The 15,152-nt window shown below is 40.8% G+C and overlaps 1 protein-coding gene across 2 annotated transcripts in view; it reads left to right on the top strand.

The window, feature by feature from the left end:
• The window catches only part of SORCS1 (sortilin related VPS10 domain containing receptor 1), a 261,108-nt gene that overhangs the window by 72,921 nt on the left and 173,035 nt on the right, over positions 1–15,152 (top strand). For both annotated transcript variants that reach the window (XM_058841926.1, XM_058841925.1), the window contains exon 2: positions 10,574–10,641. In XM_058841926.1, coding sequence (XP_058697909.1) covers positions 10,574–10,641 — 68 coding nt within the window. The remainder of the gene's footprint in view (positions 1–10,573; positions 10,642–15,152) is intronic.

Below are 15,152 nucleotides of genomic sequence, written 5' to 3'. Positions count from 1 at the left end.
GAAAAATGATTTCAAGAATGAAGACCAAGGGGCTCGTCAGGATAGATATTCTCACCATGCCTCCTGTAACAAACTCTTCTGAACTCTGCATGGTTTGATGTTTGTAATAAAACCAACTTATATCCCAGAGCTCTTGTAAAGAGTGATCAATTAATGTTTTTAGGGCACTTTGGGGACCTTAGGACAAAAGGCACCTTATGGTCTTAAGTTTCACTATCCCTGCTGCCCCAGGATGAAAGTTTTACCTTAAAGATCAAATTTCTTCCCTGGAGTGGAAGGAAGGCAGTCTATTATTCAAGGATATCATCCTTATCTCTGTTGTAGTTGCCTTGTGGCCATGCAACATCACTCAATAATACTGTCAAGTATTATCTTTTGCTTGTGCCAGAGTGCTAAACAGTGATTTATTGCTTGAATACACATTGCTTTCATGAAAGTGATTTGTTGAAACAATAGTAAAGTGCTAAATAAATTATTCATTGCATGCTAATTTTTCACTTTTATATTCTGTAGCGAGCTCCAGAGTAAACAATCTGGTGTTGTATAAATCCCAGGTTTTTGATTGTGTGTATCCCCCACTGTGGAGGCCCAAAATCCTGTGACTAGAATCCCTGTATCCCAATCATGGAAAGGAAGCAGTGAATAGTGCCTCCGAGGCTGGCCTCTCTCCCACAGATCTTCACAGTTATAGGTTAACATTTTGTTAAGTTTGTTCCCCCATTGGTTCACCAAGTTTATCTCATCCCTGCTCAGCCCCAGTTTATCCTATATGCATTTTCCCTGGAATGCTCTCTCTTCTCTGTTTCCTCATTGGCCCCAGTTTGGTGCAGCCTCTGTCCCTGTTCTCCTATTGGTTATTCCTGTCCCTAACCCCGCCTGTGCACCACTTCTACCCCTTCCCATTGGACCCTGACCCTTCAATCCGCCCCCTTTAGTCCATATATAACCCTGGACCCTCCGCACAGTTTTGTCTGTTGTCCCTGGACCCCCTCGGTGTTTGACTGCAATAATCCCTGTTGGATCTCCATACAAACACCCTTCCTGCTTCCATTTGCTGACTGCTCTCCGTGGCTGTGTGTGTGGGCTGTGGGTTGTTACTGTGGCTGCCCAAACACCTTCATCTGGAGACACTTTTGGGAAGGTAGCAGCAAGTCACCATCTGCCCGTGCTGTTACAACCCACCCCCAGTCTTTCCCCAGGACATGGTTCTTTTCCCAAGGATAACTATCTTCAGACTTTCTCACCTTGGTTGCCTTTTGGGCTATTTTTCTCTTCATGCTTTCTTCAGATAGAGTTGGGTAAATTATGTTCAAGTAGAGGCTTGTGTCTGGTTTGGGAAAAACAGTGTGTGTTTGGAGTTCATGGGTATTTCTAAATCCTTTAGGAACTTGTGGGTCTTAACTAGAAAGGCACCACCATAAATAGTGCTTACAAAGTAGGATCCTACTGGCTGACTGGCACGTTTTCATGTCTTTCCTTGCGTATTCCCTCTCTTTCTGAGCACTGTGTGCTGCTGTCTTTTAGCTGCCACTGGCTATGCTGCTGTCCTAGTTTGCACATGAAATCAGGTGTCTGAGAAACTCCTTGGTAAAAAGTTTTTACTTGTAGATCTGTTGGCTTTCCAAGTTTCCTTCAGAAATGTTTCTCAGCACTTGAAATCTTTGTCCCTTGGCAAAGCCTGGAGCCTCTGTAATGTTTCTGAGTGTTTCAATAGCAAGCCAGGAGCAGGCCAGGAACAGAACAGCAAAGTGCTTTTCTCCACTTAACCCTTCCACCCTTTCCGGGTGTCCACTCCAAGTCACTGGCAGTGTCTGCATGTTTAAGCACAAGCTGCTGACTGGAAGTGAATACAATGGGGTGTAAAAGAAGAATTTTGTTTCCAAGTGGTTTTGGGCTTTTCCCTCCTTTGGTCTTAATTCTGAAATAATCCCCTAAAGGCCTATGTGGGCATTCAGTGAAATGAATAAACAGAAGACTACATACATTTCCCTCTTGAAACATGTGCAGAGCTCTCATGCTAATGGCTTTTAAGCATCAATGCAATTATAGTGTGTAATCGATTCTTTCTATACCAGCTTTTGTCTTCTGAAATGAAACTCTGTCTCTTTCATAATTATTTGCTTTTGTCTGAAAACATTTCAAGATGACAGGATGTCTATTCCATTGTTTTGGTCCTCTTTCCCATCTTTCCTGCCTGATTCTGCCACTGGAAGAAATTTGGTTTTGGAAAATTACATTTTCTTAGAAACCTGAGTATCTCTGGGTTTTTTTCCCTACAGTAATTTACTTGCTAAGTTTTCCTTTTGCTCCTTTAATTTATTGGGTTTGTGTTTGGTTCTTTGGCTTAGTTAATCATGTTTAGAACTGTTCAGAAATATTTCCATGAAGCAGATTCTTATTGAATGAAAGAGGAATTAGTGAAAGGGGATTTCAGCGTGGAAAAAAAGGACTCAGAGCAGGGAATTAATTCTACTTTATAAGTTAATCAGCATGCCAGTGGCCAAGGTGTTTTTCTGGAATGCGATAGGCCTAGGTTTGGGTCCTTTTCAAAGGCAGGAAAAGCAGTAACTCAGTGTCTTGACCTCTGGCTTTAGCTATTACTGCCTGCTTCTCTCTGCTTTGGTGGTGATAGTATTATAAATTCTTTTCAGATTGTAAAAATTTGTTTCATTGCAACAACAACCATGAAGACTGGAGCTATCTTCAAAAGGTTTGAGGGAGAAAGATGCTGCATTTTGCCTCTCTTTATAGTAATTTGTGTTGCTGTCTATTTTAAAAGTTGTCACCATGCCAGGGACCCCTGTAAGCTGAGTTTAATAGAAACTGCCATACATCTTGCTCTACTGATTGAATTATACAAGATTCAGAAAGGAAATACTGGTATCCGTGTTTGGCAGGCATTGAATTTCTGGCCTAACGGTGGTTTTTATAGATGCCAAAAGTAGGGATAACTAGAACAAATTTACCTAAGTTCATGAGTCCTAAAGCTACCTATGATAGTTATAAAAATGAAAGAATTGGCCATATTCTCTTTAAAAGTGGCTAAGATTGTGTACCTGGGAAATCTTGCGCAAACATTGCTACATATAGTTTTGTTTAATTGACCTCAATGCACTTTGTTTTTTCCCCTGAACTTCTGTTTCCCCATGAGCATATAGAAAACTTTTGGTATCCACAAAGTGGGAACGATCTTCCCTACTCATATATATGTAATATTTTTAACCTCGCAGGTTTGCTTGGTCCTGTATGCTGAAAAGTAGTGAATAATAAAATAAGCGCACTCATGACTTTACAGATGTCTTTCATACCTCCTTTGTCTCTTTCTTGGATTGATAGTTGGAGTAATTTTTCACTAAAAAAAGGTCATTCCACATCTTTGATCATCCTTGATTGCTCTGTCTGATCCTTTTATTATCAGGGACAATAGTTGCAATAGTTTTTGAAATAGGAAGAGTGTAATCTACTGACTTACAGAAGTTATTAAAGGGAAGAGCCACCCCCTACATGGACAATTTTTAATGCTTTCTCTCTGAACTTCTCTCTCTTGTTACAGGTAGAATAGTGGGCAATATTGGGCCTTTTTTCTGTTCATTGATGGATGCAGAAAAATGAAGGAATTTTACCTTATGGGTTCTTTGTAACAGAGATTGGTGTAATGGAGGATTGGTAGTTTAGCTGTATAACTGTGTGGTTGTCCTCCTCTGTCATTGCACCCCTGTTGATCTGCAGTCCATGTGGAAAGCAAACCACAGAAGTCTTTGTGACTCTATTGTTCTTGCTGCTTGAGTACTTGGTAGAGTCTGTGATACTGCTAGCTGGTATGAAATTGCTAAAAATAATATGAAGAACAGTATTTGTATAAGTAATTTGCCCCAAATAATGAGCTCTCTCAAATTTGTTGTTTGTTTGTTTTTTTTTTTATTCATGAGCAGCCTGTAAAATTCTCAGTCGTGAATTATTCAGGCTTATTTGTGAATTTATTTGGAAACATTTCCCTCACATAGCTGTCTCATCGAAGAGTTCATTGAGAATATTCCTGTGTTCTGGCTGTGTTCCCCCTTACTTACAGTCCCAGGGTTCTGGGTGATATTGGGAAAGTAGAAATGAAGAAGGGAACAGATGGGTACCCAATTATTTCCAGTTTTCAAATGTGCAAACTCTCAAACAAGACAGCCTGAGAATGATGGTTTATTGACTCATAATGCATAGAGAAACTTCAAGTCCTTTAGTTTTCTGCTCAATTATAGCAGACCAGCAAGCTCGTGAAAGCTTAATTTAGTGCTTCTTTGTTATTGACTTGCGTTCCTGTTAAGTAGGCGATGGAAGGGATCTCTAGAGTTTAATAAGGGATTCATGGATCACTGCTCATTGAGGTGTACTTAAACTGTCTTGATTGTGCCTAGGTATTTGTTTCTCTCCTCCCAGTTAGAAGGCAGCGTGACAGTTTCATCACGAGAGTCTTGCAAATATAGTTACACCATTAAATCTAGCTACCATTTCTTACATAGCTGTATGTAAAATATTACAATACTTTATTAACACATTAGTTACATCTCAGGCTGCCTGTCTCTGTGTGAGGCAGTGCCTATGACTAAACCTTTTCAGCTGCTAACAGCAGAGCAGCCAGAGTGCAGATGGGGTGTGTTGAGTTCCAGCAGCTCTGCATGTGTTGCGTGCTCCTTGCATGAGTGGAAAGCACCACAGGAGAAGACTGTGGCAGCTGCTCTTTCCTCAAGCTGTGACACATCCTGAAGCTCAGCTCCTGAGCTCAGCTCCTAGTGCAGAGTGTGGAGCTGGCACGTGGCTGAAAGTAGATGCCTTCTCCTACGTTACTAGTTCTGATACAGAACCAAAGGTATAGTTGTGAAGACCCAGCTCAGTTCTCTTATGCTGGAAATTAATATGCTCCCAAGGCATGGAAGATAGCAGCTTGAGATGTTAAAATCCATGGTTCTGGATAAGGAGTCAGGACAGAATAGCATCCTGAAGGTTTTCCTTGGGTTGCAAAGGTGATGGGGGGTGCAGGGGAACCTTCCTTTTTTTTTTATTCTCCTGGGATTTCAGTGGTCAAAAGGAGATATCTGATCACCACATCAAAAGTCCTCACAAGAAACTGATTTAGAAAGCTGCTCTAAGTGGCTAGCAGTCAAGTCCTAGAAATATTTTATCAAATACACCATGTCCAAATGATTTCAACAAAATGTTGATGAGCAGTCTGTGCACAACTCATGCTGAGAGCTGATGTCAGGAAAGTCAGGAAAGCAGACTAATACATGGTTTTTAATGCTGTGGATTAGCCCAGGACAGCTGAAGCCATGACTGAAATACATGCAAAAATACATGTAAAGCATGAAAGTCTGAAAACATTAATGTAGAGGTTCAGTTCTTCTATCATAATTTGAAATCTGCATTTGAATCCTGTAGGATTCAAGGCCCCCATAGGGGTCATTTTTTCTGGCATGGGGTTAGTTTAGTCTAGAGGTAACATTGAAAAATTCAGGGCCCAAGAAGCTACAGTGGACACCTTTAGAAATTTGATGGTGGTGTTCTGTTTGGAAAAAATTTCTATCACTACAAAGCCATGAAATTGTTTGTTATGTATTTAGACCCTGTTGTGCTGTGTAAAATGGAAAGCAGAGGACCTGGGGATGGTGATGGGAATACCTCTGATAAAATGTATTGAAGATAAGAGCTCTGTTGGTGTAAATGAACTTGAGTTGGATTATCACAGACTGTCTCGTGTACTGGGTCTTTAATAATGGTGATCAAACCTCGAACACAGCGATTGTTGTAGTCCATGTCCTTGTTTAGCTGAGCTTGAATGAGTATGGACGTCTTTTGACACAGTACTCATGTAGCATTCCCAGGAATAAATTTGGCATGGTCAGTGAGTACTGGGGAGTGTTACAGCTGCCTGACCCAGCGAGCTGAGAGTTCCTCAGTGCTGGTTTCTGTGGCAGTGTTGTCTGATTTGCTTTGAGGACACATGTCACAGCCCCAGATGAGTTACAGTGGCACAGAGTGCAGCCTGTTGCTTCCTTCCCAGTGAGTTATGAACCTGATCAGTAGCAGAGTGCAGAATTCCATTACCTTCCTGGCCAGCTAGTTCAGTACTGCTTGATAAGAGAAATATATTTTTTTTTTTTTGCCAGGTGAGAAATCCATGTAGTTACATTTGGAACTTGTGTTGTGGTAAAGGCCAAACTCTGGCCCATATCCTGAGGGAGCCTTGCTAGAAGTATTTACAGAATAGTTGAAAACAGGGTCAAGACAAAGATCTAAGCCAGCTGTAAACCTGGGTCAGAAATGCAAGGATGGGTATGGTGAGACAGCATGGATCACCGTAAGCCAAAGTAGGTCTGGGAAAAATTTAGCCATGTCGAGCCTAGAATTTCTCCTGTGATAGCAAAGATCTTCCTAGGGCCTAATCTAATGAGTTCACAGAGCAATCTCTTCTGCCTGCCACTGATTAATGTTTTGAAACCTATAGGTGGTCCTTCACGTCTCAAGCCTTAAAAAGCAGTTACAGGTCAAGATTGATTAACAAAATAGTTTTTTAAAAAAAAAATTCTTATGGTTTGAAGAAAAATATGATGTTGTGCCAGGTGTGAATGCCTTGTGAACGCTCCCTTCCCAGATGTCTGTTTCTTGCACTTCATGTGAGTAACTAAACCCATTTTTAGTGCTCTGTCTCTTGGTAGGTGCACTCACTTTGGGATGTGCTAAACCCAGGATCAGACATCTTTTGCTCTGAGCTGTCAGTGCAGAAGTGATGAAGTTTTGTTTCTCTTTCTCTTTCCCACCTGCTGTGGAAGAATAATCCACTTCAGGTGCTGATCCTAATGAATAACAGGCTTTCTGATGCCTTGTGTTTCTGCACAAGAGGAAGGGCTATTTGTATTCACAGCAGAGCTGGAATAAGACTGGATTTTTAATTCCTTTTCATTCTATTTCTAGTTTGTTTTTTCTTGGTTTTGTTTTTTTTTTTTTGCTTCTTGCTCTTGTTAGCTTGAATTGATTGGTAATGGTAAAAAAAGGAGAAAAACACAGTCCCACAGAAAGTAAAAACAAAGCAAGAAATGAAGAAAAGGCGAGGCACTATTTTCATTTCATTACTGTGCTTCTTCACAGCCCCTATTCTGACATTTAGAAGGAGGTAATATGCATGTCTCTGTTCATTAGGTTCCTCAGTGCTACACAGTGGCAGCCACAGAGGGTGGGGGGAAAAAAGAAAAACAATCTTAAAAATGAACTAACCTTTGCAAGCTAAATAACAAAGAAATGAGAACAGCAAAGATGAAAAATGATTGCTGGAAAAGTATATATATCCAAAATCATGGCCCTGCATAGGTTAGTGAAGTATCATTGCAAAGGGGAAAAAAGAATAGTGACCTCTAGGGCAGAAATAACTAATTTTCTGCCCAATGATTTGTTTGTTTTGCACATATATGTTTGAGCAGATCTATTACTGGTATTTGAACCATAGAAAATGACACAAGGAGACTGCTGAAACCATAGATAAAGACATTTGGAAGCTGATACAGAGTCTCCAAAATTAAAAAGCTTCTACTACAAAAAGCTCTTACGTGGTTTTGAAATAAGGCACCTATTCAAAGGATAATAGTTCCTGCCCCAAGTGAAGATATTGAAGATGTTAATCCAGAAACTGGTGCATGTGTCTGCCACAGCATGGTGTCAAATACAAATTTTGGGAATGTTAAATGCTAAGATTTTATCCTAAATTTACTAGGAAGTCAGGATATAGCAATGTTGCTTAGGGTTCTTAATGTAGCTAGTCAGTAACTGACACGCATGTTTGGATGGGTCCAGGGATGCCTCTGCAGAAGGATTATTAGAGTTATATCAAAAAGAATTGTGATGGAATGCAGCTGGCTTTTTTCCCCCCTCAGTTCCAAGACAACTATAGAACTTTAAGTTTGTGTGGGTTTTACTGAAATTTATTGTGAAAAAAAAAAAAAGAACAAAAGAGAAATTTCAGCCTTCTGGAGTGGAAATATTTTGATTTCTCCTATTGACAGTTTCATTTTTTTTTTTTATTTCATATTCTTTTTGGGATGTCAATTACAATTTTTCTCCCCAAAAACGATGAGATTAAAATTCTCAGTGGAGTTTTCTTTCATGGCTGTTGTAAGATTTTTAAATTTTCATCGCTCGGGAAAAAGTGAAAAATCTGAGTATTTTAGGAAAAATAATTCTCAGTCTGTTTAGTATGAGTAATTGCACACTCCTGATCTTAGTATTCCATAAAATTAGCCTGATAGTAATTCTTGAATTTTACAGATGGGGAAAGTGTTTCTTGATTCTTGTATGATCTTCCCCAAGATCCAGCCAGTATAATGAAGGAGAAAACCACACTGCTTTTCCTGTTTATTCTTCACAATTTCCATGTCTGCTCTCTTCAGGTTTGCTTCTGAAACTACTCAAAATATTAATTGGGGGAAACATTCATTAGTCATTTACATCTCTGGTACCTCTGGCAAGCAGAGCAGGAGCAGGATAAGAGAACAGGACTTGGAAAGAGATATAAGGAACTGTGCAGGTCCCAGGGAGGCTCAAAGCTGAGGGTTATGTGAAACTCCCACGTGATGTCTCTGAGCAAGAGTGGAGTTCACTGCTGCCTTCAGCTTTATGTGCACATCCCATCCCCTTCCTTGGTCTTCCCCTTGGATTTGATTTACTTGCTAAGTAGGGGATTTGCAACCTGTCCAGAGGGTGCTGTGAGGGGTGGCAGTGACACAGCTCTGTATCTGGAGCAGACAGCTGCCCTGCTGTCATTGAGAAGCATTCCTGGGAGGGTGGAGATTGAAATACAGGACTTGTACAAAGCCCTGATTTGCATTAGCCTTGGCAAAGAATATGTGCCCACCCCAGCTCTGGCTTCCCACCCTGGCTCCCTCTTCAAAGAGGGACCTGCCAGGAGAGAGGGAAGCGCCTTGCTGCCAGCACTGGGGTTTTGGGGAGCCGAGGGGATGTCTGAGTCAGGGTGCCCTGGGGAGCAGAGGGGGATCCTGGCTCCTCTGTGAGTTTCCCCGTGAGCCACACATGGCTTGTGCTCATGCAGATAGGAAATGCTTTGGGCAGCCTTTCTCCATGCTGGCAGTAGTTGTGCTGTAGAAGGAGAATGTCTTGTAGAAGGAGAGGTTTGTTCTCTGCCCCCTGCTCTTTCTGCTGTTCTGTGCTGAGGGTACTGGAAGGAGACAATTACCACTGTGGCTGTTTCAGGGCAATCAGTGTGTAAGAGGTAGATGGGCTTTTGGCTTTGGAAAAGGCAGTGGTGAGGTCTGTTCCTCCCCATGTGGCAATTCCTGTGCCAAGCTGGTGCCAGCTGGCACTGGGCTGATGGGCACTGAACTTCCTTTGCTGCTCAGCCAAAGTGGTTGAAGTTGGCAGTTTTATCAAGGCACCAGGGCACTGTGTGTCTGTGAGCCTCATTTCTTAGGAACCCAGGCTGAAAATAATAACAGGTACATAGATCAGTGGTTTTGTCAGGTAAGAGTGGGGTCTCTAATTTACTGCAGTTTTAATGGGATAGGGAGAAGAACAAGATATACAGTGACCTGGCAGGGAGATGTGCAGAATAAATTAATAGCAGTAGTAATGGTCTGGTAGTTTGTCCCAAATGTAGATCTTGTTAAAGAAGCCCCTCGTCTTAGAAATCAGAAATAACTTTTTAAAGACACTAACAAAAGAGCAGGCTAAAATCTTTTGCTGCAAATTCTTTTTGTTAAAATTGCTTTCCTCCCCTGGTAAGATAATTTTATTCTAGAAGTGCCTGTTTTGGCAGGAGGGAAAAGCTGTTTATCAAAAGAGCTAATAAAAGTCATAAACTTGGAAACACTTCCATTCTGTCTGAACCTAAAACTTTTCAGTGAAGTTACAGAAACATTGATTGTTAGAGATATTTGGAGGTCCACAGTTCAACCTTTTACTCAAAGCACTGTTATCACCAGCTATAGATCAGGTCAGCTATGAGTTTGTCTAGCCAGGTGTTAAAAAACTCCAAGGATGATGGAGGCTTTTCAGATGTTCTGGGTAGTAGGTGTTGAACTATTATCCTTATTAAGATTTTTCCTGGTGTCCAGGCAGTCCACTGGTGATCATTGGCTTGTGTCAAATCATCTGCTGCAACTAGAAGTGTTTGACTGGAGACAGGCCAGTGGGTTATCTGTGTACCACGGCTATGAAAAGGATCAGCAGCTTCAGTGTCTGTGAAACAGAGCAGAAAATAGTAACTATTTCTACTGAATACGAGATCTCTTGTATCCTGAAACTCTGTCTAGATCTGAACTCATTCCCACTGCACTTGCCTCCTGGGGTTGCAGGAGGAACCTGTTGTCGATGTCATGCAGAGGAACTGAACAAAAAAGGTCCAATTGGCTCAGCATATATATCTGCAAATTCTTTCCGTGTCAGTTTAGGCAAATGCTTTTAACAATTCATTCAATTATGTTAAGCACCCATTAAAGGAATCCTAAGCCCTCCCCGGGGTCATTTTGGTTCTGTGAGATTGTAATTGTTTGAGACTAATCATGATTTCTTCTTTTGCCTTTAGGTGATTCTAATTCTGACAAAGCTGTATGACTACAACCTGGGAAGCATCACAGAGAGCTCTCTTTGGAGGTATGGAGATAAATTGAGTTAATAATTACCACCTTACTTAAATAGGAAAAGCCTGATACAATTCTTTTATTGAATTTAATTGGATTTCTTTAAAAGTGCTGGAAGGTTTCTAGCTAAACCTTCTCTCACTCCTGTTCTTTCATACTCAAGGACAAAAAGGCTGAAGTCTGATTGTCTTGTTGCAGCTAGATAAGGTACTTCTCAGATATTCTGTCTTTTGATTTCCCCTTTCCCATCTTACTCAAATTGAAATCAGCCAATTGGTTTGCTTTTGGGACAACTGAACAGCCCAGAGTCCTTGTTTATAATGAAGGATCTCATAGCTGGTCTGCCCAAATGATCCTTATGAAAAGCCAGTGTTGCTGAGACGGGAATACTCGTAGGAATATCAAAGAGTGAGTATTCAACATCTGTTGATTAGAGCTGATGGGATTACTACTAGATAATTGATTTTCACTTGTGTGAACTTGACTGTTGGACCAATTTATAGGGAATGTTTTGATACTTTCATGATTTAAAAGCATATCATGCAATATGTGGACGAAAGGAAAGAGCTGGGCCGTGAACAATTTGTTAAGGCAGTTATTTGGATTCAATGTGAGCAGATGGTGCCTGTTTTTATTTCTCTGAGAAATTAATCCAAGAGGTGATTCCTCTTTCATGTGTCTCTAGTACTACTTTTGTGAGCTGAAAGGGAGGTTTTCTCATGGTTTCCTCTGTGAAACTTTGGTGGGAAACCCAGGAGTTTTGTATGCAGGCCACTGATGAAGGTGGATAGGCTGCTGGCAGAGTAGAAGAAAACTCTGGGTATTTAAAACTAAAACCTCTTGTTAGAATGAACTTGTTTTAATAAACTTATATAGGAAAGGGGTTTTCTAAGGGAGAATTTTGGGTCAGAGGTAGAACAAATAAACTTTTTGCTCAGGAGCTGAGTGTGTTTTAATGGAATGATAGAGGAGCGAATTGGCATGAAGTACATACTGAACTCGGGCTATTGTTTCACCCACTGACCTGAAAAAATAAAACCAAAACCAACCAGCCTAAAACCTAAAGAAACACAGAACTTCTAGGATTTATTCTGAGCAGTAACAGCAATGCTCCAAAGTATTACTATTTTGTGGGGTTGAATGAATGGTTTTTCATCTCATTATGGGGAGGTTATTCAGTCTTTTCATTTCATATGCCTTAGTGCCACGACTTTCTGTTCCTTTTCCTTTGCTATGGTGTGTGCACACATAAAAGTTCTTTCAGGACTGTGGCTTTGGCAATGTTTTTCTACAGCAAGTTTGTGCTAGACTGTTTAATTTCTCAATAGCTTTGAAAAATATCCATAAATATGAAAAATATTTTCATTGTCTCTGACTTCCCTAAGTCATTTCACCATGAGAAAAACTCATCTCTCCTTTGTCAGTCATGGCAGAAGCTGTAGCATTTCAGCATGCATAGGCACCTCCTTCCCCATTGCTGACAGTGCTGAAGATCTGCTTATGTGATTCAGGATTGTGTTGAGATACTATTTTCTGACTGAAACTAGGACAGCCACATCAGAGTGGAAAGCACACTTCCTGATGAGAGGTATGAATGCGGTACAAAATTGTGCTGATGACCTTACTCTCTTTTCTGTTTCTGGTTTCTGTGGAGCATTCCACAATGGTGTAAGATTTCGCCCTGATTAAGAAGGGAGGGACTGCGTGGATGTGACTGGAGGATGTAGCAGGTAGCTGGGACCTCAGCAGTGTGGCAGTCCTAGAGTGAGTGCAGGGCACTTTTCCTGACCTCAGTCCCAGTGTCAGAATGTGACTGGCAATATAAAAATAGCATGATTGTTTCCTCTAGTCTGGAATTCTATTAACCAAAATCTGTCTGATAAAAAGTAAAAATATGAGCATTTTATGAAAAATAATTCTCAGTCTATTTAGCACCAGTAATTACACTCTCCTGATCTTGGTATTCCATTAAATTAGCCTGATTATCATTTTGGGATTTTACAGTTTCTTGATTCTTATATGATCTTCCCTAAGGGTACATCAGCAAGGAAGAAGGAGAAAATCACACTGCTTTTCCTTTTTATTCTTCCCAATTTCTATGCCTGCTCTCTTCAGGTCTGCTTCTGAAACTACCAGATGTCAAAATATTAATTGGGAGAAACATTCATTAGTCATTTACATCTCTGGTACCTCTGGCAAGCAGAGCTGGAGAGGGACAAGAGGAGAAAACAGGACTTGGAAAGAGATATAAGGAACTGTGCAGCTGCTTTGCAGGTCCCAGGGAGGCTCAAAGCTGAGGGTATGTGCAGCTCCCACATGATGGCTCCAAACAGGCTGGCACCAAGACCACATGGAAATGATTACCATGTCTGACACTTCCTTCTAATATTAAACTAGCACTCATTCTTAAGGTTTAAGTTACCCTCAGCCTTCAGTGTAAGGTGTATGAGGAGCTGAATTATTTTCTTTTTGTTGTAGTATATACCAAAGGATTAATATTCCCTGAGCTGACCTTCTCGATATCTTTTGGAGTGTGATAAAATTTTTAGCACCTGTGACATCTTAGAACAAGGAATTCCATAAATTATTTAAGGAACCACTTGTCTTACTTGGAACCCCTCAGCTTCATTTGGCACATGTCACTTATCAGGACTTGATTGCATTTGTATGGCCAACCATCCAGAATCCCTGGGAAAGTGCTTTGAACTGGGAAATGCTGGAGAACCAGAATCAACCCATTTCTCTTTGCAGTGCTCCATTATTCCTGGTTGGCCCTTAAGTGCTCATGGCTGCTCTGGAAGCAGCCAGTGCACCTCCTTGGATTTTCCTCTATCCTGTTACCATAAGTAAGCCCGTGCTGGTTGCATTGTGCTCGGTCCTGAGTGTGGCTCTGCTGTTAGATCCCCCCTCACCATGCAGCCCTGCCTTCAGGTCACTGGTAAATATGCCTATGAAGATCCCAGGACAGCTTCTCTCTTCTCAATGTGATGGAAAGAAACGATGTGGTGGGACATATCTTATTATTCTGTATACCTGAAAGAGGTTATTAGCTGTTGCTCCTCCTGGATGATTAAGTGACATGTTAATTTAAATCTCCCTGCTTGTTTGAAAACAAAAATAGGTTTGACAGAAGGGCTGAAACATACCTTGCAATTTATTTCATGCCTCTGGGTTTCATTCTGGGGAATGGAAGAAAACATCATCTCATGTCTGGTTTGCTGTTGGATATCAGGAGTTGTGTTTCTGAAGGACAGAGGGGAAAGGTAGCTTTGCAGATACCCACAACTGAAGAGGAGTCTGTCTTGAAAACATGGCAAAGAAATGCCACTTCTGCCTCCTGTGCTGAGTGCACCCTCAAAAGGTTGATGAGTGATGAGGGGCTGTAGAAGCTTGTCACCAACACAAATAATTTATGCAATAGCTGGATCTAAGCATATTTGTCATTCCAGAGTGTCTTTGGGTGATTTAATCAGTCTTACTGATGGGACTGTAACCACCTATAACCCAACTATGCCATTGCCTACAGGATATGAATGTATCCTCTTTATAAACACATTACTTCCTGCTAGGATTACATTTCTTTATTTCTGAGCCAGTTTAATTGTAGTTGGCTGCAAACTAACAGGTGGAGATCATCCTTCTGAAACTACTGATGAATTAAAAGTCCACAGGTGACAGACATGAAGGGATGAGATACAGTAAGAGAAAAGAGACAGGGAGAATCTGTGTAATCTTCTAGATTGTTAAGGCTCTGTGTGCACTGAGCTTTGGATGGCAACTGAGCTGCTGCTTCTGTACATGGCAAATGAAATTTTGCATCAGGCTGGGCCTGACTTTAATTATGCTGTTATCCTCTCGGCAGATTTTTTTCCGCAGTTTCAGTTAAGAACTTTTTATTTCCTTATTTTTTTTAATGGAAGAGAAACAAAATGGAGGAGGAAAGATTATCTGTCACTGAGCAATTAACTGAGTGTATTGGATTTATTTCTCTTCCTCCTGTAGATATCTCTCAGATCAAAAAGAGGATTAAGCTGTTAGAGTTAGGAGAAGATATTTTTTTACCACTGGAGTAAGATAAGCTTACATTTCAAATAAATAAAAATGTCAGAATAGTGTGCTTGTATCCATGAGCTGTAGACAGCTGTGGGAGGACTAATCTTTTCCTGTTTGTGTAAATATGATGCTCTGGAAAGATGTGCATGAGCGACACTTTCCCTCGGCACCTTGAGGGGCTGTCAAGCCATGAGTGCTGCCATTCACCTCTTTGCCTTCTTACTGCTCTCTATTTGGTCATAAATGAGTCATTTCCTGGAACTTTGTATAAAAATAACAGTAATTAAACTTTCCTTTTCAGCCAGAAATTAGGAAGATGTAGAGTTTGCTTAGTGTGAGAGTATTTTAAATTATAATCTGTTGCTGTCTTAGTTCTGGAAGCTATTGATGATAATCTTGACACTCCAACATTTTGCCTGAACTCTGAACTCTACAGATCAGGAGTGATTATCACTTCCAACTTCCTCATCT

This window comes from Poecile atricapillus, chromosome 6 (genome assembly GCF_030490865.1).
Source record: "Poecile atricapillus isolate bPoeAtr1 chromosome 6, bPoeAtr1.hap1, whole genome shotgun sequence".
Lineage (NCBI taxonomy): Eukaryota > Metazoa > Chordata > Aves > Passeriformes > Paridae > Poecile > Poecile atricapillus.
Note: the sequence above shows the minus strand (reverse complement) of the source record. Positions and strands in the feature narration are given on the sequence as shown.